This window comes from Aspergillus brunneoviolaceus, assembly GCF_003184695.1.
Source record: "Aspergillus brunneoviolaceus CBS 621.78 unplaced genomic scaffold BO95scaffold_13, whole genome shotgun sequence".
Lineage (NCBI taxonomy): Eukaryota > Fungi > Ascomycota > Eurotiomycetes > Eurotiales > Aspergillaceae > Aspergillus > Aspergillus brunneoviolaceus.
Genome location: NW_020290743.1, coordinates 24274 through 51646, shown reverse-complemented (window position 1 = coordinate 51646; position 27373 = coordinate 24274). Strand labels below are relative to the sequence as shown.

Here is a 27373-nt window from a genome sequence, read left to right as displayed (position 1 = left end):
AGCAATAGTCAGATGCACTCGAGTATCATAGTGGCATACCTAGCCTCACAATTACAGCAGCACACCACCACATCACCATCACTCAGCGGTTTCTATAGATTTACCATCTGCTCCACAGGGTCTTGTTCCAGCCAGCCGGCCATGTGCCATATCCCAATTTGCCAAGACGCTGGCCGCCAGCTCGCTTCGGTTTACACATGGGCCACCCACTCCATCCCCTTCGTTCCCCCTTGGACAGGACAGCAGATATACTTGTTGCGGCTACTGTGAACTGTGAATCTGTTGAAAGGGGTGGGGCGAGTTCATGAGCTCCCTGCCCTTCTCTCCCGCGTGGAATATGGCTTCCGCTGTTAAAATTAGAAGCCAAGATGAACTTAGTAGGGACTCGTAAGTGTGCTGTGCATGCTTTAATTTCGCTTCTACTGCCAGTGCAGGTAGAGTGTTCGTGGTGTCTGGTGGAGAAGAACTCAGAAGTTATAAGGGTATCCAATCCCGGTGCTTCCGCGAGGAAAATGCCTGAGGATATCTGAGCCTGTTATGCAGTGTAGTATCTTGGTTATACTTCAGGCTTGTATCTAGGCAACTCAGCGAAAAAGCAGGCAAGCACTGGGCAATCCACCACTGAGAGTACGAAAGGACGGAGTAGTCCATAGCGTGAGCAAGCAAGCATGCATATAAAAAAAAGCCACAATGCAAGTAGATGGTGTATTGAGCCGCGCCACCAACATCAATCATGCATCAATAGATTAGTAGGTGCCCTCAAGAGGCTGAGTCCTCATAGTCTGGGAGTCGGGAGCAGAAGGGAAAGTCAGTCGGTATCTAGAGCTGACCTGCAAATAAGGAAGGCAGAGCGGGTGGCCCGCAGATCCACTCCCTACATCTCTCCCGTTCTTAAAGTACCGGTAAAGTAGAGTGACGAACAAACCACCTCAAAAAGCCAACCACTTAAACTAAGTTATTTCAGTGAGCAAGCACACTGGCAAACCTTTGGCATCCTAACCCAGAAGAGGATAGGGTTTTCCCCATCGGGTTACTCGATTGGGGCTCTCCGCAATGGGGGGGGGGGGGGGGTGAAATCAGATTCTTGACTCCTCCTTGAGGGAGAGGGGCACAGCAGTCAGGACTCAGCTTAAACTGAAAGTGGGTATGTGGCTTGATGATTGGGTGACCGTTTATGGAGCCCAGGTTACGCGTTTTTGGGGAGATGATGTGCCGTGTCAAAGCTAACACTTTAAATTGGCACAAAAAAGAAAAAGAAAAATGGATGGCCCTGGAGGGGCTTCCCGGGAGATGGTGTGTGTGAGAAATCCACCCACATCCTAACTCCACACCCCCAGCTCTACCTATTCCGGTAATCTACGAGCTGCCAAGATAGGCTTAGGTCCAATCCCTGCAATGGGAGCGTTCCTAAAGCGTTTAGTCAGGAAGACTGCCAGCCTGTGGTGATGAAGATTTGGGGGAGGATGGAGGGATGACATGGCAGGAGGACGGTGTTTCTGTGATGGAACTTGTTTATCTACAGAGTCGGGTTTATTTCCCCGGTCTGTTCCATTCTTTCCTCCCCCGGGCAGCAAGCAGGTAAAGGAGGGGAAAAGAAGATCGAGTCGTTGAAGGAGGGGAGACAGGCAGGAAGAAAAGCGGTGAAGCTGGCAGGCGGGCGCAAAGAAGGACTCGAGGAAGCACGGGGTCCGCGCTGGAAAAAAGCGGATCCGGCGGTCAAAAGACAAATCAGCATGAGTTAGGTTGGTATACAGCCACCGATTCTCAATCCATCGAATAGATAGTGCACAGTAGGGTGCTGCACTATCACTTTCCAGCCGAGATTCATCACGACTAACTGGAGTCCGGAGTACAATTTTACATCACACTGCAATCCTCTTTTCATTCCTCCGGCCCGAGCATTGACACACAACTCAGGGTAACCAACCTTCCCTCCTCGAATTGTCGGGGGCGGGTTGACTCCTACCTACGCAATAATGCGTACCCGCTTGGACCTCCTCATCCATCCCGCATGCCTGCTGCGATTTCGGCTCTCCTGTTCTGGGCAACCCAGCATTGCAATTCCGCGCTTTCGTAGGGGGACCCTCGATACATCCCACCCTGCCCTACCTCTAGCAGACAATCCTAGATGCCCAAAGTCCGAGGGCTGAAGTTAAGACAGATTGAATTATGAGTTGGTAGTTCATCGTGTATCTCAAACCCCTCAATATTGTACTAGGAGCAGTAGCTTCGCCTCAACGAGAACATTTGGCAGTAGGCGTTGAGATTAAATGCTTGTTTGGTGCCTCAGGATCGAAAGGATCTAAGCCTACCTGCTAACCCGGGCCCTGTTTGTTTGTGCATGCCGAGGACGGAGTTGATGAGCTTGAAGCTCAACCCTTATTGGCCTGGAAATGAAAGTCAGGACAGAGATATGTAGTGTGTGATGATGCATTCTATTGGCCAGACATATAGATGAAATACAACAAACGGGGAGGGACAGTGGCATCATGTCAATGGATGGCGCACACTCTTGTCAGCCAGGGCTGAGACAATCCCGAGACCTAAAAGGATCTACGAATCGGAGAAGCGATGCTTCTCCTAACTGTATCAGAATGGGCCCCTCGTCTGTGACGCTCATCTACCAAGGCAGCTTTACCGAGGAGGGACGGAATAAGCACACAACAGCCTCACTGATGATGCGTCGCGCGGACTCCAGAGGCGGATTCTCAGGTGCGAGCTACAGTTTGCCACCATCTATATTGGAAACTGCAGCCCACCTGCTGCGTGCAATTGTATACCAATGAAAAGGAGCATCCCAAGAGGTATACGCAATGCCTTCGAGGCTGTGAGCTGATTCCAAACATGCGCTAATTCCGTGCTGTACAGGACGGCATGTCTTGGTGGACCAAGGATGGCTTGACCCTTTCGCTCTCTCTTGCTTGCGACGTTCGGAAATGAGAATCCATGTCCCCAGAATTGTCTTCGTACTTCTGGTCTATGTACAAAGCGGAAGGCCCAAGTTCTTCGTGCAATCCCTCAAGAGCTGAGAAAGAGGGGCAGCTTAGCTTCATGCTGTCAGCCAAGCTTGGCATAGTTAGTTCCCCGTAGTAGCGACTTAGACTATTGATTCGCGTCTCTTTGGAGCATGGAGTCTCAAAGGACCCGAGCCTGTGGTGATGGCTCTCGGAACAAGGTTAGTCCCTGCTTCGTGTCTCGGCAAGGGTACGAGCAGTTCACTGAGTCTCGTGAGGTAGTTCTGGAGGATGTTTCCATTGATCTTGCTCTTTCGCTCCTCCAAGAGCCACTAGTTGGGGATCCATGGTCCAGAACTCGAGCAAAGTGGTCTGAAATCTTTGGCAATCGCATGGCCGGCCCTCGTGCTTCGTACCAAAAGCCGGGTGGGGAATTTTCCTTCCTCCTCCCCGACCCACGTTCCGTCGCCGCTGTCTCCATGCGCCCACATCAGTGGCTCCTTGACTATGCACCTGCTCTATCCGGTATGTCGAGACTTTCACCCTTCCATGGTCCCAGTTTTTCCTCTCGAGTGGGGTTCAAGAAGGTTGCCAAGTCTCAATTCTTTTCTGGGAGGGTTCGGTCTTCTACCCGTCCAATTTGCTTCTTCTTCGTGGACTCTGTATCCCAACCCATCAACTTCGTCCAACGAAGAACCGCTTGCTTGGAAATTGCGGACAGGAGAAAATATCCCTCAAGTCCCTTTTTTCAACTCTAATCACGAGTTTGAACCAGACAAACGTTATCATGCTCTCCAGGCAAAGCCCTTAGCCACCCGTTCATGGGTGCGTGCCCCGTCTTTCTGCATATCTGATAGTCGGACTGCAGTGGAACCTTCACCTATTCTCCCGTGCGCGCGATTTGAGGTTGGGAGGGGGGGGGTAGAAAAGGCAAGGAATGTGTGGATGGATCTTGCACCGCTGCATGGTCACTCTACAGCCGTGCGAGATGGAATGGATTCCCCTGTCGCTCAGTCCCTGTTAGTCCATTGTCCTTTTCTCTTTTTCCTGGTCAAATCACCTTTGCTGACCAGCCCATCCCATCAGTAGGGTCCAGTCAAACTTAAAACAACGACGCTAGTCCCGAGCCATAGCGAGCTGTACCTATCATATTGATCCTCCTTACGATCGTCCCAACTTTGTTTTTTCCTTTTTAAGTTTCTTTTTTGATGCTCCATGTGCAGCTAAAGCAGCCACCGACCACCCAGGTCAAAAAAGTGGGCGAACAAATAAAAAAAATAAAAAACGCCCCAGCCGAGCGGTTGCAGAAAGTGGGCGTCCGTCAATCCTGCACCCGAGCATCCACTTTGACATCTCCCTAGCCTTGTGGGTTTAGATGGTGGATGCTGGGATTGTCGACGGGGTGGACTGTGAGGTGGTGGTTGTGGTGGTGGTGGTGGTGGTGGTGGATGGATGGAGGTTGGGTTGAATATGCTCTCGGGAACTTGCCCATGTGCCCATCTCCGGTACCGGTACCGGTACCTGTGTGATCGACTCTATACAGATTCATCCGGGGCCATATGGCAAGAGAGGAGAGCTGGAAGTTTATCGACAATACCCCAGACAAAGAGCTTGTCAATCAATTGGTCTGTTGACACCAGATCCCAGGGAACAGATCAAAGGTCTCCTTCTTTCCACGAGGTAACGATTGCAGCGTCATCAAATTAGGTACGAAACTCGGATGTTGAGGTCATTGACCCTTTGTTCGACTCGGGTATCTCTCCATCCTATGCACGTAATTGGGTTGGGGTGCAAGGACAATTCCAACTCCGTGCTCACATATTTCGCCTCTCTATCCCGCTTTGCCCCCCATCGCTAATATTGAATAGTGGTGGTGGGGGAGAGAGGGGAAGAGATTTCTTTCCTACTCAGTAACAAGTTAGTCCATGCTAGTTAGTTGTTTCTTTATTGTCCCTTTCCACTACACCGGTGGGACACTGCGTAAACAGACTGGAGAAACCTATTTTATTATTGCGTGTGATGTGTTCGAACCTCGTCACTGGGCCTGGTTGCTAAATTGAAGTTCCCCGATTCCGTGCCGCTAGTAGCATTAGGGAGACGGGTTGGTATCTTCCGTGCTCTGACGTCGGTGTGGAGGGGATCCAGTCCAATAGTGCGACCATTTAGGACAATGCAATTTCAAGATCTCTGAATAGTTCGATTCAGATTAGTGTCCACATCCACAATCAGAGTTGTGGAAAAGCAGGAATCCTGATTATGGAAAAACAAAACAACGCTATGTCAATATCTGCCCCATCTCGACAGTCACCTAATATGTAATAACTTATCTGCCACTTGAACTGTGCTTTATCCTAGAGAAGCAAAAGCAGAAATCAAAATAGTTTCATATGGATTCAGACATAACAAACATGAATTACTAGGCAATAACTCGAAGATAGAGATGGGAAAGATCCAGTTCCAATGCCAGTCAGTCTCCATGTCATCAGACAAGCCTTGAACCGAGGGACTGGCGGGTCAGACCATGGAAATCATCCCGCTAACGTGGCTGCGATCTGAATCGCAACATGGTTTGCGCCTGCCGTCGCTGCTGTCTACCACTAACTACTACCCTTGAAGCACACACACACACATAGTCACATACTGTGTAGCAAATTAGCTATTTACCAGGGCTTGTTCATACTTCAGTGGTCTCATATTTAATGTCATCTCATTAGGCCAGATTACACTGATACTACCTCAATTTACCGACATCGACCGGCTGAAACCGCATCCTTGTGTCTCTGCGATTGGTAATTCGATCGCATGATTGCTTTTTAATATCGGCTTGATTGCTCGAAGAGACCCTGCCGATGCGATGCTGCACCCCCAGGATGATATTGATGACGGCGGTTGATGCTCGATGTTCCCGTGCTCGTCATTATCCATTTTCAAGGCGGGGCCTTGTTGGCCACTAGCCATCGCGTAAGGCCTGAGCTTTGGATTTGTATGACGCCGACAACAGCTTCATTCCGAAGGAGCCTCCGACTCCATCATCACCGCCCGCGCATTGAGATACCCACCCACATTGGCCTTTCGCTGCGGGAGGAGAAAGAGGATTGGGAGGAAGAGGAGGCAAGGATCGCAAAGTTACTCCGTACTCAAATGAAATGCACGCGAGCGCCATCTCTGCAGAATGCGGAAAATGGATGAATTCCCGATTTCATCCTCAAGCCATGTCGTCATTCTGCATTGGGGGCCTCATTCATTTCTACTGTAACAACAACACCATCATCACCATCATCATACACAGTGCGGTCATCTGGTGGTTTCTTTAGTCATGGCCCTCGATAACCACGGAAAGGTATTAGACTCGCTTGCATGCTTACCTAGTTCATGGATGGCGGCACATTATCGTCATCGTCAACCGTTGACCGACGACAGCCTTTGCGGATCCCCCGCTCACCCCCCCAGCCTTTTCCGATGTGAGTGATGGATGGAGGGAAAAATGCAGCTTCATCTCATAGATCCCGGTTGAAGCCGGGCGATGTGAATGGCTGTCTGCTGCCGAGCTCGCAAGAATCAATTTCGCACGCGCATTGCATCGCTGTACATACAGAGATACTCTATGTACATACATCAGTAATCACCTTCTGCGGCGGGGTTATCTGACTACTGCGCTTTCGCGATAGATGCATCGAATCAAGGCTGCCCGAGTCAGTCGTACTGTACATAGTAGATGACCAATATATCATTGAACTATGCATCTGGTTCCGCTCAGTCCCTGAGGGGAATCCTTCACCCATACCGCCTCCTGGACACCACCACCATTATCACTGACATACTACAAGCCCGCAGCAGCTCGCAGCAGGGTTCTCCGAGGGGGCCAAGTCATCACCACCACCACCACCACCACCACCACCACCACCCTCACCACTTCAACTCTAGATGGACCAATCACTCTGCCCCAACTCGGAGACTTTGGAGGTCTTGGCCGCTTTCTTGCGTAACATGTTCTGTGCAAGATGGCGTGGGTGGAATGCCACCATTGGACGCGCACACCCATCAACTTCTACAGTTACAGTTAAGGGGGAGGGGAGGAAGCCCGTTTGCCCATTCTTTGGCTGTGATGTGTTTGAAGAGTGCAACTGCGAACCTTCTTCTCGAATCCCCTTCTGGAGTGCTTCCATTTCATATCGATCGACTTAATCGTGCTGTAATGTTACCGGCCACCGTAGTGTATTCCGCCGCCACTCCCCAAAATTACCAGATTCCAAAACGGCAAAAGCATGGGAACTGGATGGGGGAGCCGACAAGAAAAAAAGAGACAGGAGATGATTCAATCAGATTCAGCAGAGGCCATACTCCGTGAGATTAGTTGGTACGTAGGGGGTGGGGGGAGGGGAGCAGAAGAAGGCTTGGTCCACACAGGTACAGTACGCATGGGAACATTTTTTTTTAAAACAACCATCTTATTGTTCAGCAGAGTGACCTTTCTCCCCCACGGAACGGGTGTACCCTTTGACGTATCTTTGTGATCTGCCACTTTCCCCGCTACCTTGAAACACACACACTCCAAGGGCTCAAGGTGAACCTTGGTCGCTGCATCAGTGCATCTACACAGTAAGCTTAACTCTTGGCGCTGCCTGCCCTCCTGTAGATTTTGGTCTTTCCCCAATTCCATCCATGCTTCAGTTGCCCCTAAACCCTTTTCATGCCTTCCCTGGTGCCACGCTTTGCTGTTTTGGTGCTGGTCTTCTTTTCCCGACATTGGTTATTGGACTACTTTGTATAGACACGGCACAAACCCCCTCCCCTCTCTCAATTGTCGCCCCTCCTCTCCACTTACCTTCAATGCCTCCCCTAAGTGAACCTACCACTCTGGGTAAGGTCTGTCGGCTCAATGCCGCCGCCCCTTATGATGATGACTTGAATGGGACACAGTGAATGGAGCGTTATTGCCGCACTTGCCAGCCTGCCACATAACACTCAGTCACTCACTAAGGTACGTACAGACATCAGAAGGGAAGGAAAGTATGGATGGATGGATTATGGAGTCAAGAGTACGTACCTCTCTCGGGGACGGGGACGGGGACGGTGACTAAACCACCAGACACACAGTGCAAAATTGGCCCGGTACCTGAATTGAAGACTCCATACTACACGCCATTCCCTTTTACTCTAATGCTTTGCTTTTGCTTTGCTTGCTACTTGTTGCTTTTTGCTTGTCTCTTTTCGTGATGTCAAATGTCCATGCTCTTTTATTTCTCCCTTCTGCATTTACTTCTGCACAATAGAGAAACTCCACCACCTCTGCTTTGCTTTCCTTCTTTCTCCCCTCTCCCCTCCCCCCTCCCCTCCCATTTCCCCTCTTCTTCATTTGCCTCCTTTTTGCTTTTGCCCTTTTGGTCATTGACTTTCTCTCTCTCTTGCCTTGTGGCTGTAGTCGCCTTCCCGCGCCAACACTCATTTTATATGAGTGAGCATTTATTGTAATTGCCTGTCTCATGTGCGTGTACGAAGGAAGGAGTATACTAGATAGGTAGTAGTGCTCACTGCCTACCACCCAGACATTACTCACAACTAGACTAGCCGAGTCTACTATGCAGATTAGAGACACCGATTGCAATTTTACAGATTACAATCTTAAACAACCACATGTTGCAGAACCGTGGAAAAGTCAAAGCCTACTACAAAGTACTGTACCTCTTGAAGGGGTAGTAATCACCATTATCATCGTCTTCTACCGTATTTGCATACGTGCATTGACACACATGATTGTGGTTCCCTTTTCTGAATGCCGGAGTTTCAGATCTTTTGCCGCTACCCCTGCTGCTTTCTTGCCCCGTTTTACATGGTAAACAAATTTCTCAAGATCCTACCTTCGTTTCGAAAGTGATCTCTCGTCATAACTCAGTACTCTTCCTGACGCCGGGCGCAATTGGTTCTTTTTGTGTGCTGTATGAATTTAAAGTGCCTTTTAATAAATGAATGCATGTATGTGGTGTTAAAACTCGGGGGAAGGGGGGCGTAGGTAATTGACGTGCGTGTTTCGAATGAGGATTTTTTCTGCTGCATTGTGTTTCGTTGATTTGTTTGGCGGGCCGGGGGTTGATGCCTGAGTATCAGATTTACTCGGGGCGAGAGTACTTACTCCCTCCTCTCTCTCTCCGCCATCCAATGCAAAAATAGAAATCTATGAACCTACGTACATCGTACTAAGATTGAAGAAGGAGAGAAAGAGAGATTTGAACTAAAGAGTAGGTTAGATTTGAGAAAGATCTATTAGTCATGAGATGGCTTGAGGAAGAGGAGCGATGCAGAGAGAGGAAAAAGAAGCAAGAACCAAAAAAGGATAAGATGGAAATCTCAGATTGGGAAAAAGAAAAAGAGAGAAAAGAAGATTGGTCGAAAGAGGGAAAGGCGAGAAATGGAAAGTGATTGGAAGTAGAAAAAGCAAGAATAACAAAAAGAAAAAAAAGACAAAACAGAAAAAGGAAATGAGAAGAAGAGAAAAAGGGAAAGTCGAGAGGGACCAAAAACAAAAATCATTAATTTTTGTTTTTGATGTTTTTCTTTTCTTTTTTGGCACCCCTCCACCTCTCCCCCCCCCCCCCCTCTCTCTCCTCTCCTCTCCCGCTCAAAAAACCCAAAAAAGAAAAACGAAAAAGAAAACAACCAGGGAAAACAAAAATAAGGAAGACCCATCCAAAACCTTGAGAGTCACCCGAGGAACTGGTTCCTATTTGGAGACTTCCCTTTTCCCACTTTTTTCCTCTACGGTGCCTGCTACCCACTAAGTAAACTTAACTAAACCACTCGAATCACTACACTAATCAACTAAGACTAGCACTAATTCATTGCTTTTTCTCTGTTGGTAAATGTGATTTTATTTTGCTTGAATTGAATTGAATTGATTTAATTTTTGTTTTGTTGAATCATTTTCAACATTGGCGCCGTTTCGAAGCCTAAGAGGCCCAAAGGAACGATCTGCAACCGTCCCCGACGGGACGTCGTCAGTGGCACTAAACCCATCACCAACACGGCAACGCCAGGGCTTCCTTTCGTCCCTGCGGTCTATCCTCATGCTGAGATCCTGTATTTGTTCATAAGCTTCGCCGATCCCCTTCGGGCCCTTCCCCAGACTGTCTTTCCTTCTTCCTATCTGTCGGGTCCTTGACCAAAGAGCCATCTACATAACTATTCTCTGTCTCTGTCTCAGAACCAAATATCTCCTCGACTATTTACACAGCTGCTCTCCCCTGCGCATCTTTCTTCCATTCTATACATTAAAGCGCGGATCCCTTCCTACCTTCCTACCAGCTACCTACCTTTTTCTCTTCCAACACATTACCTCTTCTTGTGTTGATCATCTTTCACCCTCGATCATCTATACCTGATCTTCTTGATTCCCCTCTCCTCCTCATCCTTCCTTCCACCAAATAGCACGCGCGCAGTTGCTTGCTCTTGGTTTATTGTGTCCCTACCTTCCTAGGGATACTCCGATCGTCAACGTCAACCACGCTACCTCCCTCGAACTATCCACGTCCGCTACGCGCGATCACCACTATTCTCCATGACGATGGTCATTGAAAACCAAAACCGCCAATACGGCGGGATGGGCTTCGATAGTGTCTATCAACACAACATTCACCACACCCCTCCTCAATTCACCGATCCATGGGCCGCCGCTCAAACAACCTCCCACTCCAACCCTCCCGTATATGCGACAGCTCTCGCACCCAGTCCGATTGGCCTCAACCATGTCAAGCAGGAGGAAGTGAGCCGCCCTGCGGCGATGTCGATGTCATACTCTAGCATCCCCGTTTCCGCCCCCTCCATGGTTGCCGGAAGCAACTATTCCACTGCCACGGCCACAAGCTACCCCGGACCGGAGATGATGGGATTGTCGCACGATATCCCACGCACATCATTTGAGCAAGCTCCCGCTTACACCACAGCTTCCCCCATGACCAGCTATGCGCCAGCCAGCTATGCACCTTTGAGCTATGCTCCCCACATGCACCAAGACCGACGGATATCCCATGCGTAAGATGACCCTCCAATGCGCAGCTGCTCAGAGCGCCTGGAAAGAACAAACGAATATATGCTTACAGTTTTTTTTTTGCTTCACAGTGATGCTCGCGTCAGTCAATCGCATCCTGCCTCTGCCCCGACTTTCGGTGATGCTCTGGATGCCAGCCGGGGAATGGTCGCGCTTAGCCAGGATTTGACGCCTCGCAACATCTATGGTCCTCGCAGCGCGCGGGGCTCGGGCGACTCTTATGGCTTCCCCTCGACTCACTCTTCGGGATCCTCGATCTCCTCCGCTAGCAACTACCCCTACTACAGTGCCTCGGTGGCATCTGTGGAATCATCGGTTACCGATTATAGCTCGACCACCTCGGAATCCTACGAGAACGGTCATTTGTCGCGGACCCTTCCGCGCCCCTCGAACCTTTTGACGGGAAGCGCACCACCCGGACCCCAGTCGATGATGAGTCAGTTTAGCTCCAAGATGCCGTCCAACACACAGAAGAAGCACAAATGCAAGGTGTGTGACAAGCGGTTCACCCGCCCGTCGTCGCTCCAGACCCATATGTATAGTCACACTGGCGAAAAGCGTAAGTTCCAGACCGAATCTGTCGAACGTGGGGTTCTGTGAAACTAACAGCATGGGATCTAGCATTTGCATGTGACGTGGAAGGCTGTGGTCGTCACTTCTCGGTTGTCTCCAACCTGCGCCGACACAAGAAGGTCCACAAAGGAGAAAAGGAGGGTGGATCCGGCGACGACGAGGAGTAAATTCAATCACCCTCCTCGTCCACGTCGAACGCCTCTCTCAAACCTCTCACAGCGAAGAGGGGCAAATTCAACATTTCATCTCTACGTCGCGCGATGATCACATTGTGCGACGCGGCCTGTCTCAATGATGGGGCCTCCTCCTTTGTACAACAGCATCATTTCCTTCCACCATTTTTTCTCTTTTCCGACTCGCCCGACGTGGCTGAGTGTTGATACCCCGTTTATATTTTCTTTTGCTGTTTATTTCCTCCGTTATATTTCCCCCCCTTCTATCTTATATCCCCAAGGACAAGCAGGACATGGTACAACGGCTTGGGTGGGTTGTTCGTGATGTCTTGAATACCCAGAGTTATGACCATAGAGCACTGGTTGTTTTGTCTTTATTATCGTTTTTTTTTCTTTTTTCCTTTGTCATGTCTGTTAGACTGGGGAGTTGGTCGTTTCTATTCTACATCTGGCATGATTTCTTACTCCGATACCAAGTGGGAAGTGGTTGATTTTGTTTCGCGTTTCCAGGGCATGGTATGCAATGCGGGAGGAAATTTTCACGCAGCAGGGCTGTTTGACCCGGTTCGGATTTGGCTTCTACTTGTCTTTTGCCTGCCCTTTTTCATATGGCTGTCTGTTCTCTATCACGAGATATTCTTGGGCTTTGACAATGGGTTTTGTCTGGAATTCTTCGACGGGGGTTTACCTTACAGAAAGGCGGCGCACTCTTCCTGTTCTGAGTGCTTGGCTGATATACCCTTGTTGCAATTGGGCGGAGCATGGATTGGGCAATGGCAGGTGGTTTTGCATCTTTTTCTTTCTGTTCACTTTCCTATGTCATGGTTCGAATTTGGTTGGAAACATATACACTTTAGAGACACAAGCAACAGTGTCACCACGGTCGCTACATACATTAATTGTCTAATAAAGATTTGACATGAACATGTATCTGCATTCTCTGTATTTTGTGTATTCCAAGTAAAGCTCTGAGGGCAAGAATGGTGGCTGAGCTGTTTAATAGTACTGTACATTGGCATTGTTACTCTACACGCTCTCCGATCAGTTGTGTTCCGCGTCGCAGGGCTACATCCGGCACTTTCTTTCGGCTTGCTTGAAACGCCCATCCAAATCTTGAACATCCCATTGCTATATGCCTCAATAGACTAGACAGGCACTCTATCCCGAGTCATTGTCCATTCCCCAATGCCTTTTAGGCTCTCTCCAACCCGAGAAGAAGAAAAGTAGAAAGCAAGCACCCGAATCCCACCACCACCACCACCCGCAACTCTCAAACCTGCTCCTGCCTGCCCCGTGCGCCTCATTTTCATGCACGACCCGCTCGCTCTCTCCTTTACCCTCGCCCTTTCCCACCCATTCCCCCCGAGTCACCCTACAGGCAGACTACATACAGGCACGATATCCCCTCCTCCGTTCGCCCCGAAACTTCATATTCCACTATCCACAGGGTATGGTATGTCTCAGTCTTAGTCAAGCAAAAAGAAAGAGAAGGGGAGGTGTTGGGGTTGGGGTCTGGGGAGTTGAGGGTCTATGCTCATGCACTAGGGCTTTTGCTGTGTGGGTCTGTCTGCTTTGCAATTGATTTTGGGTCGTTTAGGGTTTGTTGATAACTGCCAGGCCGGGGGGGGGTCGTGGTCGTGTGCTCGGGGCCTAATGGGTGGATGGGATGGGTGGATGCAGTGGTAACTTGCCCTAGCTTTTGTGGTTTGTGCAGGAGGTACGTGACTTAGCACTGTCATCTTATTGCTGTGGATGGTGGATGGCACAACCGGCTGGATGCTAGGCATTTGGTATGGTATGGTATGTACAGTATGTGCTTTTGCGAAGCGGCATAGTGTATGTTTTACGTGGATGGGTGGGTTTGAGTCCTGGTGGGGGTCCTTTTGGGACTGAGTTTGGGGTAGTGTTGGTGGCGGCCAGCTGAGCTGTTGTGTGGGAATTTTCGGGGGGTTGTTTTGGGGGATTGGATTGTACGAAGTGGACGGTGTTTATGTATGCTGGGGTTTGGTGTCTGCAGTGGAGATTTTGGTGGATGCACGTTCTGATGGTGGAGGGGGAGGAGGAGGGATGTTTATGATGGGGGTAGGGTATGTGTAGTTGTATACTGTACGTGTGAAAATAAGTATCATGTACAGTCCAGTCCAGTGTGCAGGTGGGATTTTGGCCTTGGATGTATGTCACTGGGGCTAGAGCTGAATTCGGAAGAGAATCCACCAGATCAGCATTTCTGCGCTATCCGCTGAACAAAGCTAAATCTAATATCTGAATCCCGAGTTCACGCCCATCAACCGCCCCTGGTATCTCTCCATAACCTCCCCCAGCTTCACCATCACGCCCGCAGCCAACGTCCGCACCTGCTCGCGTGGATCGCTCGTGTCTTGCACGGCGGGCGTCCGGTCGAAGACCTCCCCGACCCAGTCGCGGAGCTCCACGACCTGCGTCGCAAACTCGGTGACCAGCCGCTCTTCGCCGGTCGTGCCGGAGGCGACGTTCAGGTCGACTACGGCCAGGAAAAGTGAGAGGAGGGCGGAGAGGATGCTTGGGTCTTCGGCGAGCGGGCGGCCGTGGAGCGAGAGCAAGAATGACAGGGCTTCTCCCGTCAGGTTGGGCAGGTACGGTGTGTTGGGGCCCATGGTTGAGAGGACGAGGGTCAGTGTTTGGATGAACAGGCACAGCAAATGCGGCACGTAAAAGGGATTGTACGAGGGAGCGGTGGATCTAGCAATCAGAGGAAAGAAGTTAGTGTGCTCTCAGGTGCCAGGCTAGACATGGGGGAGGGCTTACGAGCCGAACTGCATCATCATCATTTCGAAACGTCCCTTGAGGGGATAGAAGAACCCTCGTGCCAACACCTTGTACAGATCCTTGACCGTCGACTTCTGCCGCTGCGCTTCACGTTGCTGGCGCCTCTTTTCGACCTCCATGCGCGAAGAAAACGTGCGCACCTTGAGGGCGTTGGGTCCAGACAGTGAGTCTTCCGCATGAGCTGCAAGCGGCTCCAGAGAAGCTTGCGCCAGTGACCTGGTCAGGCCTGCGATGGGTGACTCTGTCGAGTAGAAGGCTTCCAGGCTACTTGGTAGCTTCTTCGATGGGAAAGAGGCATCTGGCAGGGCTGGAAGACCAAGAGTTTTGGCATCGGCTTCGCCGTTACCAGCTAATTCGCGAGCACTTAGGCCGAGTGCGGTCAGTACAGCAGAGCGCTGCGGTTGAGAAAGGTCTCCGTCGAAGAATAGCGCTGCGAACCAGTGACCCATCTTCAGTGGCTGAGAGACGATCAACGCGATCATGCTTTGGAGCTGGTACTCGTGGAACTTGGAAAGCTTCCCCTGTTCCTGCAGGCTTACCACCACAAGAGCAAGCTCTTCGATATTCTCAGCAAGCTCGGTACCAAATCCAATCTTGCGTCGTATCAGGGAAGGGGCGGTGGAGACGGCCAATTCAAAGCGTTCGACATTCTCGGTGTCCCGTAAGTAGGTGATAAGATCGCCAATGTATCTAAAATCAAATTAGTTGTGTTGTGGTGAGGACCCGCTTTATGAGCTTACACAGGTGCTGTGGGCTTATTCCGCTGAACCAGTGTCGGATCTTCGTCGTCATCGGAGAAATCCTCATCGGGTTTCTCGTAAGGAACAAGGCCATCATCCTCGGATTCCTCTTCGGAGTCCTCGATCTCTTCGATCGCAACAATCTTGGCCGTCCTTGTGTTGCCTTTCTTCGAGGTACCTATCCCCTTGATAGCAGGAACTTTCTGTGAAGGCGTTTGTTGTGTTGACGGTGTCGACCCCTTGAGAAATCTGATCGACTCGGGGGACCCTGCATTGTCCTGCAGATTGAGCAAACTCAAATACCACTTTGCCTCATCGCCTTCCATCTCTTCAAGGTCAAACTTCATGCCCTTGCCGGCTGGCTCGATCAGTTGCGATATCGCTGTACCAATGAGCATCCCAAGAAAGCGCGCTCGCCCGGAAGAGGCTGCCAGGCGATTTGATACTGTATTAAGGAATATCCCCGACCGACCCACACGCATCACCTCCAGCGGATCAGTTTGTTGAAGATATCCGCAAGTCAGAAGGATAACTTGGGTGTTTGCTGAGATATGTCAGTGCGAGACTAGACTGGAGGTTCAGGGACACAGTACCCTCTTGACATCTGATTGGGGCATGTTGAATGTAGAGCTTGTCTCCGGACTGATCAAGGCTCTTAGTGACCAAAGAGACCATCAAATCTCGAGAACATATGTCAGTCAGTACACAAGCTAGTGACATGTTTCCTGCTCTCTCTCACCTGTCGTATGGGCAAAGCTTGCCAGCAGTGCACGGCGTAACTCGATAGTATGTATGGAGCCGCCCTGGCCTTTCGACAGCCAATCAATAATCTGTGCCTGTACTTGCGGCCTATCCTTCGTGACAAGGGAGCACAAGGCTGCAGCAGCGCTAAGCACTTCTTGCGAAACACTCTGTGTCTCGTCAGGGATGATTGATGAAAAATGCTTCTTCTCAATGTCTCTGAATATGGCTTCTATGATTGCGATTTGCTCATTCGGTCGCAGATGGTCGAAAAGAGTATAATACTGCTGGTAGTTTGCTTCGTTTACAAGAAGCCCCAGATAGATCTCCCGCACCATATGGTCTAGAGTCCACGTTAACACCGAAGATAATGTCGGAGCAGCGCATCTTACCAGTATACCCAAGACTCAACGAGCGTCCGGTCAAAGTAGCCATGGCTTTCCAAGCCTCCTCATTATCGAGAGGCAACTTTGAAGCCATGTGACATATGTTTGTGCCGAGCCAGGAGGCATACTTGAGCCCTTCTCCCACCCACGACAAAGAGCTGACCCCATCAAGGTCTTTAATCAGTGATATCGCCTCCGCGGCTGTCGAGAGGATCCTACTAGCAGCAATGTGGGAGAGCAATTCCCTCCATGCCGCTTGTTTCTGAGCTGGATTACGATAGAGACCTTCGATATCGGTATACAGACGGTACATCAAATCATTGGGCTCCAGCAGAGCACATGTCACTGACAGGATGCCTCTAGCCTGTAGCTGATGGCCCGATGCACTCGCTTCCTGAGCAAATGACCGACAGGCGGTGATGAGAGAGCGAAGCTGGGCCAACAAGCAACTAATACCTGCAACGCTACTGAGGCATCTTAACAAGGCCGCACGTAGTTTGGAGCTCGATTTCGATCTTCGGGATTCCGCATGGACGGCATCCCAATGATCCGGAAGAGTAACGGTGACCAGGACATTTAGGATCTGCGCTGTTTTGGGACCTGGAACCCGAATGTCAAAGTCTTTCACTGTCGCTGTCTTAGTTGCCGGGTCAAGGACTGCCAGGGCGTGAGCGAGTTGGTCCTGGTCGGGCTTGGACTTCAAAAGCGCTAGTATATCCTCAGGTGACGAGACGTCCCGATTGAGTTCGGATACAATCCGCTTCTCGGGGGTGACCACAGGCGACGACGACTCGGCAGCCGCTGAGATGAGCGTCTCTCGATCCGGCGTGACCGTCTTCACGACTGTGAGAAGGCTGTCCATGTCATGAGTGGATGAAACCGTCGATTCGGTTCGTGGTGTAGACGAGCAAAATTACCTCAGGTGGAAGGAGTTTGTATGGGATGTCATGTCACGTGAGGCGGGTGTTGTAGTCGGAATCCGGTCCCTCGAACGATCGAGGATTCAATTCCAACTTGCTTTGCCCCTCGTCACCAACGAACTTCTTGTGGTCTCATCATCCGCTGCATTACACCCGCAGTTACGGAAGGTCGGAGAATCCGAAATATTGGCCGGCTATACCATTCAGTTTGCGTTCAATCCAGCGGTCGGAAAGCGACAGAACTGTTGTCTCTCGGCTGTACCGGTGAGGTACACGCGCCCCAGAAACCTGGAGTATCAGCAATTCCGGTGGGAATTTCTTAGCGTTTTCTTATAACTCCATCCCACCAAAATGGTTGCCATAGACCAAAAGCTCCGATGGTACAGTTTTCTGGCCCGGCGAATTACGAGCACAGATGCTGAACCCGTCCAGGAAGCACTTGTATAATGTCTTGACGAGGTCGGGCCCATTCAGTGACGAGGACTGGGTTCCTGGACCGGAGACGATAAGCACTCTAGAATCATCCAAGATCTTGTAAGTATCAGTGATTGTCTCAACCGTGCTTTTCACTAATAGGGAATAGGGTCATGTAAGCTCAAAAATAATCATCAGCGACTTGATAAGAGCTGACCGGGACCGTCCATAGAGGTGCTGGAGGCCTGGGATGTGAAATCCTAAAGAACCTGGCCTTATCAGGCTTTAAAGACATTCACGTCATCGACATGGGCAAGTTGCTCTTCATCCCCGCGCTCGAGTTGACCACCAACTAATCAACCACGACAGACACAATCGACATCTCCAACCTCAACCGTCAGTTCTTGTTCCGTCAATCTGATATCGGGAAACCCAAAGCCGAGGTTGCGGCTGCCTTTGTGGAGAAACGTGTCAAAGGCGTGAAGATCACCCCTTATGTTGGCAAGATCCAAGACAAAGACGAAGACTACTACATGCAATTCAAGATCGTTGTTTGCGGCCTTGACAGCATCGAAGCCCGACGTTGGATCAACTCGACACTGGTCGGCATGGTTGACTTCGAGAACCCGGAGAGCTTGAAGCCCATCATCGATGGCGGAACCGAAGGTAACTTGCGTCCCTTGATTTTCCCCCAAAGACACCCAACGGAGGCTCATGTCCAGGAAAACAGGGTTCAAGGGTCAAGCTCGTGTGATTCTGCCGACGCTCTCCTCCTGCATCGAGTGCCAGCTGGACATGCACGCGCCCCGACCGGCGGTGCCGCTCTGCACCATCGCCACCATCCCGCGCCAGCCCCAGCACTGCATCGAATGGGCCCACCAGATCGCCTGGCAGGAACAGCGCAAGGACGACACCTTCGACAGCGACGACCTGGAACACATCGGCTGGATCTACAACGCGGCGCTGGAGCGGGCCCGCCAGTTCCAGATCCCTGGAGTCACCTTCCAGATGACCCAGGGCGTTGTGAAGAACATCATCCCGGCCATCGCCTCGACCAACGCCGTCATCGCCGCCGCCACCACCTCCGAGGCCCTGAAGATCGCCACCTCGTGCAATCCGTACTTGGAGAACTACATGATGTACGCCGGCGAGGAGGGCGTCTACACGTACACCTTCGAAGCGGAGAAGAAACCCGACTGCCCCGTCTGCGGCAACCTCGCGCGCGCGATGACCGTGGACCCGAACATGACGCTGGAGGCCTTTATCGAGGCGCTGGGCGAGCGACCCGAGGCCCAGCTGAAGAAGCCCAGCATGCGCACGGAGGAGAAGACCCTCTACCAGCGGTTCCCGCCGCAGTTGGAGGAGCAGACCCGGCCCAATTTGAAGCTCAAGCTCAGCGATCTGATCGCCGATGGCCAGGAGATCGCAGTCAGTGACCCCGCCTATACCATCGACTTCCGGTACAGGCTGGATTTCAGCTAAGGAAAAGCCACACCATATTCTGCGGGTACCGGAATTTACATAGTGCAAATGCACACTAGTTTACGAAGAGTACACGATTCTCCTACGATGAGCCATGTCAAGCAATTAGTAGGAGTCAAATCTGCTTTTTCTTTTTCAAAAGTTGTTTCCCTGTCCGGACTCCCGACAAGTTGTAAAGAAGGTTTGTGTGGACCAACTTTTGTCCGTAAAATGTACAAACGCAGAAATAAGCACAGGACAACAAAAACAAATAGGAATCCAACGCCTGGCCAATGCATTATATAGCTTCAAATCATTTTAGGTGCGGGGAGGAAAACCGAATTCAGCGCGCAAGGTCAACGAGGCCCCGCTTCCATCTCGCGCATTTCAGCTTCAGCACCTTCACGCTCTCCAAGAACAGCACGTCGCTGTCGGCCTGGCCAACGCTCTCCACGTTGAAAATGAAGTGATCACGAACGCGACCGAGCTTCACCTTGCCCTGGAACTCTTCGTGTCGGAGACACTCGCGGCTGACGGTGTCCTTGAAGGCATCGCGCACGACGGCCTTCATCTCGCCCTCGTGACCCTCGTAGCCGCTTCCCTTCTGCGACGCCTCCTCCCGGGTGACCTGCTCCAGGCCGATGACCCCGGCGGGGAAGCACTTGACGAACTTGCGCGCGTCCTCGCCGACGATGGGGCGGAGGATCTTGATGTCGGGCAGGAGACGGTAGGAGGCGGTCGCGACGGGGGAGAACTTGGCGTGGTCGGCGCCGATGCCCTTGATGACGTGCAGCTCCATGTCGATCTTCTGGCCGGGGCGCAGCTTGGCGATGAGGATGTCCGGGTTGACGGGCTGGATGGCGTCATCGCCCACGAAGAACTGCTCCTGCCGACCGACGGGGTGGAAGGTGATGTCCCGGGCGTAGACGTGGGCGTGCTTGTAGAGCTTGCGGGGGTCGTCCTCGCCGGCGGCGGCGTGGGGGTTCTTCTCACACTTGACGTCCAGGCGCAGGACGATCGTGTTGAAGTCGCTCGGGGTGCTGCCGCCCTCCGGGTCGTCCTCGGTGGGCTTCTTGAACCACCGCATCCAGTTGATGCCCTCCACGGAGCCCTTGAGGGGGATCAGACCCAGCCGCTGCGCGAGCACCTCGTCCTGGATGACGGAGGTGTTGTTGTGGACGAACACGAATTCGATGGCGATGCTGGGCACCTCGGCCATGAGGATGCGGCGGAAGGCATTGGCGATCGAGGCGTCGACGCCGACCAGCGAGAAGGAAGCTTCGAATTGCTCGTTCCGGTGGAACTCGACATTGAAGTTCTATGTCGTGCGAGAGTAAGATACGTTAGCGCATGCGCGCAAGAAACAAATTGGCAGTGAAGGAAGCTGGACTTGAGTTTGAGCTGGACGGACATACATCACGGAATTTTTGCAAGTTCCATTCGTGCGACTCGCCAGGCCAGTGACCGGGGAAATCTGTCGAGGCGAAGTTGGAGACGGTTTCGGGGTTGATATCGACAATCTGGGAGCGCAATTAGTACGAAGGGTCGGAGAAGATGTTAGAAGCAAGAGCAGAAGAGCCAGGCATACCCGTCTACGTTGGACTTCCTCCTGCGAAGCGATGAGGGGTGCCATGATGGGCGAGAAAAGTGGGGGAATTGAAGAAGGTGACGAAGGGACAATAATTTGAAGCGGATTCTCAGAAAAGTTCTTTGACCGCAGCGGCAGTATTTTCTGCAGGGCCAAAGGCGGCGAAGAGCGGGAGGGGGAGCAGAGCAGGGCTCTCTATTCTGCACCCAGCGGCAATGGCTGTCGGCCGCACTAGGGAGCTGAGCAATAGAGGGCCGAGCGGGAGACCAACCAGAGACGGCCTGATGACCAGAAAGCTCCTCTCACGTGACGATCCAAAATGTATCTCGATTGGAAAGCGCAACCTCCAGAAGGCGTCACTGAGCCCGCCTCAATTCCACATCCCCAATTCCCGCATCTCCACCCCTCCTTCCAACACCTCCATTGTGTCTGGGCTGAGGGCTGTTCCGCCTCTTCTCACCCTCGTCCTTTCTACCCCGCTCTTCCGAATGGCTGCTCCCTTCGCTCGCCTGGCGGGCAATGCGCCCAAAAGGCTTTGCCTCCGCCCCTCTACCTTCTCCAGAAACACTGCTCTCCCCAGATGCCGCTCGATCACGACGACTCTGCCTCGCCGGCAGGCCGAGCCGACCAGCTACCAGGCGACCAAGCTCATTCCGACTGACCCGACCTTTTCCTCCTTCGCCAACAAGGAAGGTGCCTCCGAAGACGATTACGCCGCCGACATGGAGTCCACGGACACAGGGGCTAATCGCAAGATCCGCCATTACACCGTCAACTTCGGTCCCCAGCACCCGGCTGCTCACGGTGTGCTTCGGTTGATTCTGGAGCTCAATGGTGAAGAAATCGTCCGCGCAGATCCTCACGTTGGGTTGCTCCACCGTGGTACCGAGAAGTTGATAGAGTACAAGTCCTACATGCAGGCCCTGCCGTATTTCGACCGATTGGATTACGTCTCCATGATGACCAACGAGCAGTGCTTCTCCCTGGCTGTTGAGAAGCTGTTGAACGTTGAGATCCCCGACAGAGCCAAGTGGATCCGTACCTTGTTCGGCGAAATCACCCGTATCCTGAACCACCTCATGTCCGTCCTTTCACACGCCATGGATGTTGGTGCTTTGACGCCTTTCTTGTGGGGTTTCGAGGAGCGTGAGAAGCTCATGGTAAGCCGCGCTGTCCGCGTCAATTGAGCTCCATTGAGCTAATCTGTGATCATTTATTCTAGGAATTCTACGAGCGAGTTTCGGGTGCCCGTCTTCACGCTGCCTACGTCCGCCCCGGTGGTGTGTCCCAGGACATCCCCATCGGTCTTCTCGACGATATCTACCAGTGGGCTACCCAGTTCGGTGACCGCATTGACGAAACCGAGGAGCTGTTGACGGACAACCGTATCTGGAAGGCCAGAACCCAGGGTGTCGGTGTCGTCAGCGCCGCCGAGGCTCTGAACATGAGTTTCACCGGTGTCATGCTGCGTGGATCCGGTGTTCCCTGGGATATCCGCAAGTCTCAGCCCTATGACGCCTATGACCAGGTCGAGTTCGACGTGCCCGTTGGTGTCAACGGTGACTGCTACGACCGTTACCTGTGCCGTATGGAGGAATTCCGCCAGTCCCTCCGCATTATCCACCAGTGCTTGAACAAGATGCCCGCTGGTCCCGTCCGTGTCGAGGACTACAAGATCTCCCCTCCTCCTCGTGCCGCCATGAAGGAGAACATGGAGGCTCTGATCCATCACTTCCTGCTGTTCACCAAGGGTTACTCTGTGCCCCCCGGAGAGACCTACTCCGCCATTGAGGCTCCCAAGGGTGAGATGGGTGTGTTCCTGGTCAGTGACGGTAGCGAGAGACCCTACCGCTGCAAGATCCGTGCTCCCGGATTTGCTCACTTGGGTGGTTTCGACCAAGTATCTCGTGGTCACTTGTTGGCCGATGCTGTCGCTATCATTGGTATGTCCTGCCCGTTCTTCACTCACAGAAAGGAAACAATCAGCTAACTGTTCTTTAGGTACTATGGATCTTGTGTTCGGTGAAGTCGATCGGTAGAAGTTGAATGAAGCGTGGCTGAGTTATTTCCAAGACCTGTAAAACAGCTTCAAGACACGTGATCCTGATATGTGGCACCCAACTATTTTCTTTTGCTATTTAGAAGCGAATACAAATGACCAAGAGAGAAAAAAAGATTAATTGTCTATATCACTTGTGCGTGTATGGGAAGTGTGTGGGAGCAGGGAGCTGTGGTGATATATCAGTTGTACCAATTGGTTTTCATGGCGTTGACTCTGTTTGTTCTGATTTCCTATGTTTTCTGTCTCGTGCTGCACTGTGACCATGTCTCGAGTTTTCCTTTTATATCTTCAAATCACCCTGTGTATAGTGACCTCAAAAATCTTGACAACTGTTGACACTGGAAACATGGTAGTGAGTAACAGGATGATTGATGATACAGAGTACTAGGTACCTAGTATCTATGATCATGGGTGAGATGACCTAAATTGGTCAAGAGGGAAGAGAAGTTGACCTGATCATGTACTGTATTGCATGTGGTAACTACTATACTGTCCCGTCTGTACGGCCGAAGAACGATCACGTGGAAATACCAAGATCAGGTGACGGGGGCCTCGGGCAGATCTCCAGCTGATCGACGGGCGGAGCTACTCTTCCCATTCCATACTTCTGGGGGAGCCGCCCGAGACCAGACGCTCTCTGTCTTTGCTTCATACAATTTCAAGTTATCTTGCATAAACCTTTCTGCCAGAGAAAACACCCCCCCTTCAACTCGCAGATATACCTTCCTACTTTTTCCGAGACTGCATTCCTGTTTCGCATCTGCCCCACCCATAAAGTTCTAGACGTCATCTCCAAATTGACCGTACGACTCGACTCCGCAGAGCCTCACTCAACGGCCACCGGCTTTGATACTTGGACACCGCTGGAACCCGGAGTTGATGCCTTTGATCTTCTGAGAGTGTGCTGTGCAAGGTTCCCTTCTACAAGATGTTCGCTACAAAGCGGTTAAGCAAGGTATTTTTTTTTTGTGTCTCTCCTCATGTTCCCCCGCGAAGACAAATTTCCCCGGCTAACGTTACACCGTCTGTCGCAGGAGCTTCTCAAGGTATGAATGAGTTGACTTTGCCTTTCCCCCTCTCCCCACCACGGGTCCCTCAACAATCAAGGGCTCTGCCCCCATTCGCAAGAACCTCGCTCTCCTCGACATCTAAGATTTAACACAACACACCCCTCAAAAAGACCCAGCCCACCAGCTAACACCCCGCGCCTGTTCGTGCCATACTATACAGATAAAAGAACACCTCCCGCCCGGCATCTCGATCGTCAAATCCGACAACCTTGAAGAATGGCTCATGGACATCAAAGTGCTGGACGAGAACCCGCTATATCTGAACGAAACCTACCGGTTGAAGTTCACCTTCAGCAATAAATATCCAATTGGTGCGTTCCCGCCCCCCCCCCCCCCCCCTGCTGCCACAAGATAGAGACTCGGAGAGAGAGGGGGGGGGTGATGGATGCCCCGCGATCTGAATCCAAACCCCGCGCTGCTCTCCCCAAGGCTTAAACCTCCCACCACCATCACCACCATACACATCGGTACCCGTGTATATATATATATATGAGAATACGCATCGCTAATGACCCCCGGGGGAAAATAATAGAACCCCCCGAAGTCCAATTCGTCACCACTCCCGCCGCCGCCGACGAGAATAACGCGACTGCAACCACCCACCCCCGCCGCACCATCCCCATCCACCCGCACATCTACAGCAACGGGATCATCTGCCTCGACCTCCTCAGCTCGGCCGGCTGGTCGCCCGTGCAGACGGTCGAGAGCGTCTGCATGAGCATCCAGAGCATGCTGACCGCCAACAGCCGCAACGAGCGGCCCCCCGGCGACAAGGATTTCGTCTCGTATAACCGCCGTCGGCCCAGGGATATCAATTTCATGTATGATGATGATAATGTATAGCCCCTTCCTCTTCCTGTTCTGGGGTCTGGATTGAGGGGGAGGGGGAATTGTGGGTGAGGGTGATTGAATGAAGAGGGTTGAAAGGCGGGATCGGGGAGTGATGTACTCCATACTTGAGTGATCTCTTTCCCGCGGTTCGTTCTTGGGTTCTATTTTCACACCTCTGTCGTCTGTTGTGTTTTCCATCTGCATGGGGGTTTACTGGCGCGGGCGTATCTGGAGTTTTCTTCTTGTTCTTGTTTCTGGTTTCGAAATCCCTTGGCTGGCTGAGGCTGAGGCTGGGATTCACACGGATCTCTCACATCTCCCATCTCCCACCTCCCTCCTCCCACCCTTCCGCTAGCATTTGGACTTCCACATCCACATATCTTCTTACTGCCTCGCCTAATGCTTCCCCGTCTTGCCTTGTCTGGTCTTCTGTTCCATCTGTGAATCCAAGAAATGAACCACGATATCTCTACTAATACTGTTCGATGACTGTCTTCTAACTCCGTTACAAACCGTACGATGTAACCAGCCAGATGCAAAATCAGATTCTCGTTCACAAAGTTGGACATAACCCACTAGAAGACAAGGAAACTATGGACGGGGAATCATTTGAAAAGAAAAGAAAATTGCAGAAGGAGCATTCTCCACGGTGTGTGTTCATGGTGTCCAAAAGAAAAACGGGAATAGAAGCCAATGCCCCCCACCCCCAAAGCAAAAAGTGGCACACAGATAGTAGGGGTCGGAAAGACATCTCACCCCCTCTCTGCCCCTCTCTATCGGGAAACTTCGCTAAACTTCGTAGGACTCAACCACCACATCAAGCATGAGAGGTCTTCTCGCGAGCCTCCCGCTCCACGCGTTCGCGCTCCTCGGTCTCCTTCGCCTCGCGCACCTTGGCAAGGACAACCTCCCGGAAGATCGCGCCGCGGGCGACCTTGCTAAGGCTGCGCTTCTTGCGGCCCGTGGCGTCGCTTTCCGGGGACGAAGGCGCGGACTTGCCGTTCGGGGAGGCGGCCGCCGGGTCGGTCGAGTGGGGGGCCGCGGCGTCGGCCTCGCCGCCCGCCACCTCGACGACGCTGGGGATATCCTCGTCGTCGTCCTCCTGCATCTTGAGGGACTCGATGCGGTTGGCCAGCTTGATGATCTCGATGCCGCGGCGCAGACGCGACCGGGCGATGTAGGCGCGGATCTCGGGCAGCAGATCGCGGTCGCTGGCGGTCTCGCCGGTCAGCCAGGGGTGCTTCAGGGCGTCCTCGGACGTGACGCGCTTAACCGGGTCTGGCTGCAGCATCGTGAGGATGAAGTCCTTGGCGTCCTGGGAGACGTCGCGCCAGTAGCGCTCGTGGAAGATGATCCGCCCCGAGCGGCACTCCTCGATCAGGTCGGTCAGGTTCTCGGACCGGAAGGGCGAGTAGCCGCAGAGGAGGGTGTAGGTGATGACTCCGAGGGACCACATGTCGACGGCCTTGCCGTGGCCCTTCTTCAACATCACCTCGGGGGCAGCGTAGCCGAACGATCCCGCCATGCTGGTGAGAACTTCGCTGGGGCTATCCAACATCTTGGCGATACCGAAGTCGGCCAGAACCAAGGGGGAATCAGGGGCGCGGGTGAGGTATAGAAGGTTCTCGGGCTTCAGATCTAATGCGCACATTTGGAAATCAGTTTTCTGCGCAGGGCAATTTCGTAGAATCTGGAAGCGAGGCAGGAGCGCACTCACCTCTGTGGACAATGTTTCGCTCGTGCAGGTAATGTACGGCACCGAGCACCTGTCGGATGACTCGAGACGCATCCTTCTCTGTGAACTTTCCGTATTCGCAAATGCGATCGAACAACTCTCCACCTGTGGCCAGTTGCGTGACGATGTAGAACTTGTCCTATCGAGCTGTTAAAGAGAGAAGCAACGACGAGGCGAGCCACCGTGTTGACCGACCTTTGATTCGAACCAATCGACAAAGTGGACGATGTTGGGGTGGTTCAGAGCCTGGAGCATCTCCAGCTCATCGTAGACCATGCGCTCGTTGCCTCGGACATTCTTCTTCAGGATGATCTTGATCGCGACTTTCCCTTTGCTGCTATCCGCCTCCCGGACAATACCATATGTGCCAGCACCGAGCGTTCTTCCGAATTTGTAGTGGGATCTATACCGAAAGAGCAAAAGCACTTATTAGTACGCCTTCCACACAATATGAAGCAGGGGAGAGAACCGTACTTCTTCTCGTAGCTTTCCGGCTGTCCAGACAGTTTGTTGAGCATATTAGAGACTAAACGAGAATCCCAAGGTTAGCGCATGCTGGTCGAGTCATTTGCTTGCAAAGGAAAGCAACAGATCAATGCACATGAGCTACACACACTCCCAAGGCAAGACAGATGGACGGTATAAGGAAAACGGAGACAACAACAATGCCTCACGAGATTGGCGGACCAAGAAAGCAGATCAGAATGAGAAATCCACCCCAAACCCGGACACTGGGGTCACAGAGAAAGGTGATTGGGAATGAGGCATTCATGGGGAGGTTGTGAAGCCCGACAGCTCCAAGACACCACCACCAGCAAGATAGGAGATAGGATAAGGAACAGCGATAGCGCTTCAAGGCAAGCGAAGCTACCACGAGGC

The 27373-nt window shown here is 52.0% G+C and overlaps 8 protein-coding genes across 8 annotated transcripts; 5 read left to right on the top strand and 3 right to left on the bottom strand.

The window, feature by feature from the left end:
• The first annotated feature begins 2957 nt into the window (after positions 1–2957).
• Positions 2958–4093, top strand: BO95DRAFT_42372 (uncharacterized protein). The gene is made up of 2 exons (XM_025584643.1): positions 2958–3973; positions 4041–4093. Exon 1 carries the CDS (start codon positions 3128–3130, stop codon positions 3710–3712), a length of 585 nt encoding a protein of 194 aa, XP_025445098.1. The 5' UTR covers positions 2958–3127; the 3' UTR covers positions 3713–3973; positions 4041–4093.
• A 6221-nt stretch (positions 4094–10314) lies between these two features.
• Positions 10315–11911, top strand: BO95DRAFT_42355 (C2H2-type zinc finger protein). The gene is made up of 3 exons (XM_025584636.1): positions 10315–10979; positions 11067–11554; positions 11617–11911. The coding sequence occupies exons 1-3, from the start codon at positions 10507–10509 to the stop codon at positions 11733–11735; spliced, it is 1080 nt and encodes a 359-aa protein (XP_025445097.1). The 5' UTR covers positions 10315–10506; the 3' UTR covers positions 11736–11911.
• Positions 11912–13968: 2057 nt separating this feature from the next.
• On the bottom strand, positions 13969–17303 carry BO95DRAFT_383232 (telomere length regulation TEL2 family protein). Its single transcript, XM_025583412.1, has 6 exons — positions 16420–17303; positions 16026–16370; positions 15880–15966; positions 15287–15830; positions 14526–15236; positions 13969–14459 (listed from the first exon to the last, which is right to left on the bottom strand). Exons 1-6 carry the CDS (start codon positions 17273–17275, stop codon positions 13997–13999), a joined length of 3006 nt encoding a protein of 1001 aa, XP_025445096.1. The 5' UTR covers positions 17276–17303; the 3' UTR covers positions 13969–13996.
• A 132-nt stretch (positions 17304–17435) lies between these two features.
• BO95DRAFT_440048 (NEDD8-activating protein UBA3) lies at positions 17436–19277 on the top strand. Its single transcript, XM_025585867.1, has 6 exons — positions 17436–17713; positions 17766–17867; positions 17917–17922; positions 17980–18059; positions 18117–18413; positions 18478–19277. Exons 1-6 carry the CDS (start codon positions 17685–17687, stop codon positions 19227–19229), a joined length of 1266 nt encoding a protein of 421 aa, XP_025445095.1. The 5' UTR covers positions 17436–17684; the 3' UTR covers positions 19230–19277.
• Positions 19278–19343: 66 nt separating this feature from the next.
• Positions 19344–20533, bottom strand: BO95DRAFT_440046 (DNA-directed RNA polymerase core subunit RPC40). Its single transcript, XM_025585866.1, has one exon. The coding sequence runs from the start codon at positions 20425–20427 to the stop codon at positions 19552–19554; it is 876 nt and encodes a 291-aa protein (XP_025445094.1). The 5' UTR covers positions 20428–20533; the 3' UTR covers positions 19344–19551.
• Positions 20534–21026: 493 nt separating this feature from the next.
• Positions 21027–23195, top strand: BO95DRAFT_440045 (NADH-quinone oxidoreductase subunit D). Its single transcript, XM_025585865.1, has 3 exons — positions 21027–21956; positions 22019–22739; positions 22798–23195. The coding sequence occupies exons 1-3, from the start codon at positions 21081–21083 to the stop codon at positions 22833–22835; spliced, it is 1635 nt and encodes a 544-aa protein (XP_025445093.1). The 5' UTR covers positions 21027–21080; the 3' UTR covers positions 22836–23195.
• A 643-nt stretch (positions 23196–23838) lies between these two features.
• On the top strand, positions 23839–24771 carry BO95DRAFT_460828 (ubiquitin-conjugating enzyme E2; the record flags this gene model as incomplete). Its single annotated transcript, XM_025588774.1, has 3 exons — positions 23839–23904; positions 24089–24239; positions 24461–24771. The coding sequence occupies 3 exons, from the start codon at positions 23839–23841 to the stop codon at positions 24769–24771; spliced, it is 528 nt and encodes a 175-aa protein (XP_025445092.1).
• A 498-nt stretch (positions 24772–25269) lies between these two features.
• BO95DRAFT_42194 (serine/threonine-protein kinase) lies at positions 25270–27132 on the bottom strand. The gene is made up of 4 exons (XM_025584582.1): positions 26969–27132; positions 26690–26897; positions 26477–26633; positions 25270–26397 (listed from the first exon to the last, which is right to left on the bottom strand). Exons 1-4 carry the CDS (start codon positions 27010–27012, stop codon positions 25577–25579), a joined length of 1230 nt encoding a protein of 409 aa, XP_025445091.1. The 5' UTR covers positions 27013–27132; the 3' UTR covers positions 25270–25576.
• Between the last annotated feature and the right edge of the window lie 241 nt (positions 27133–27373).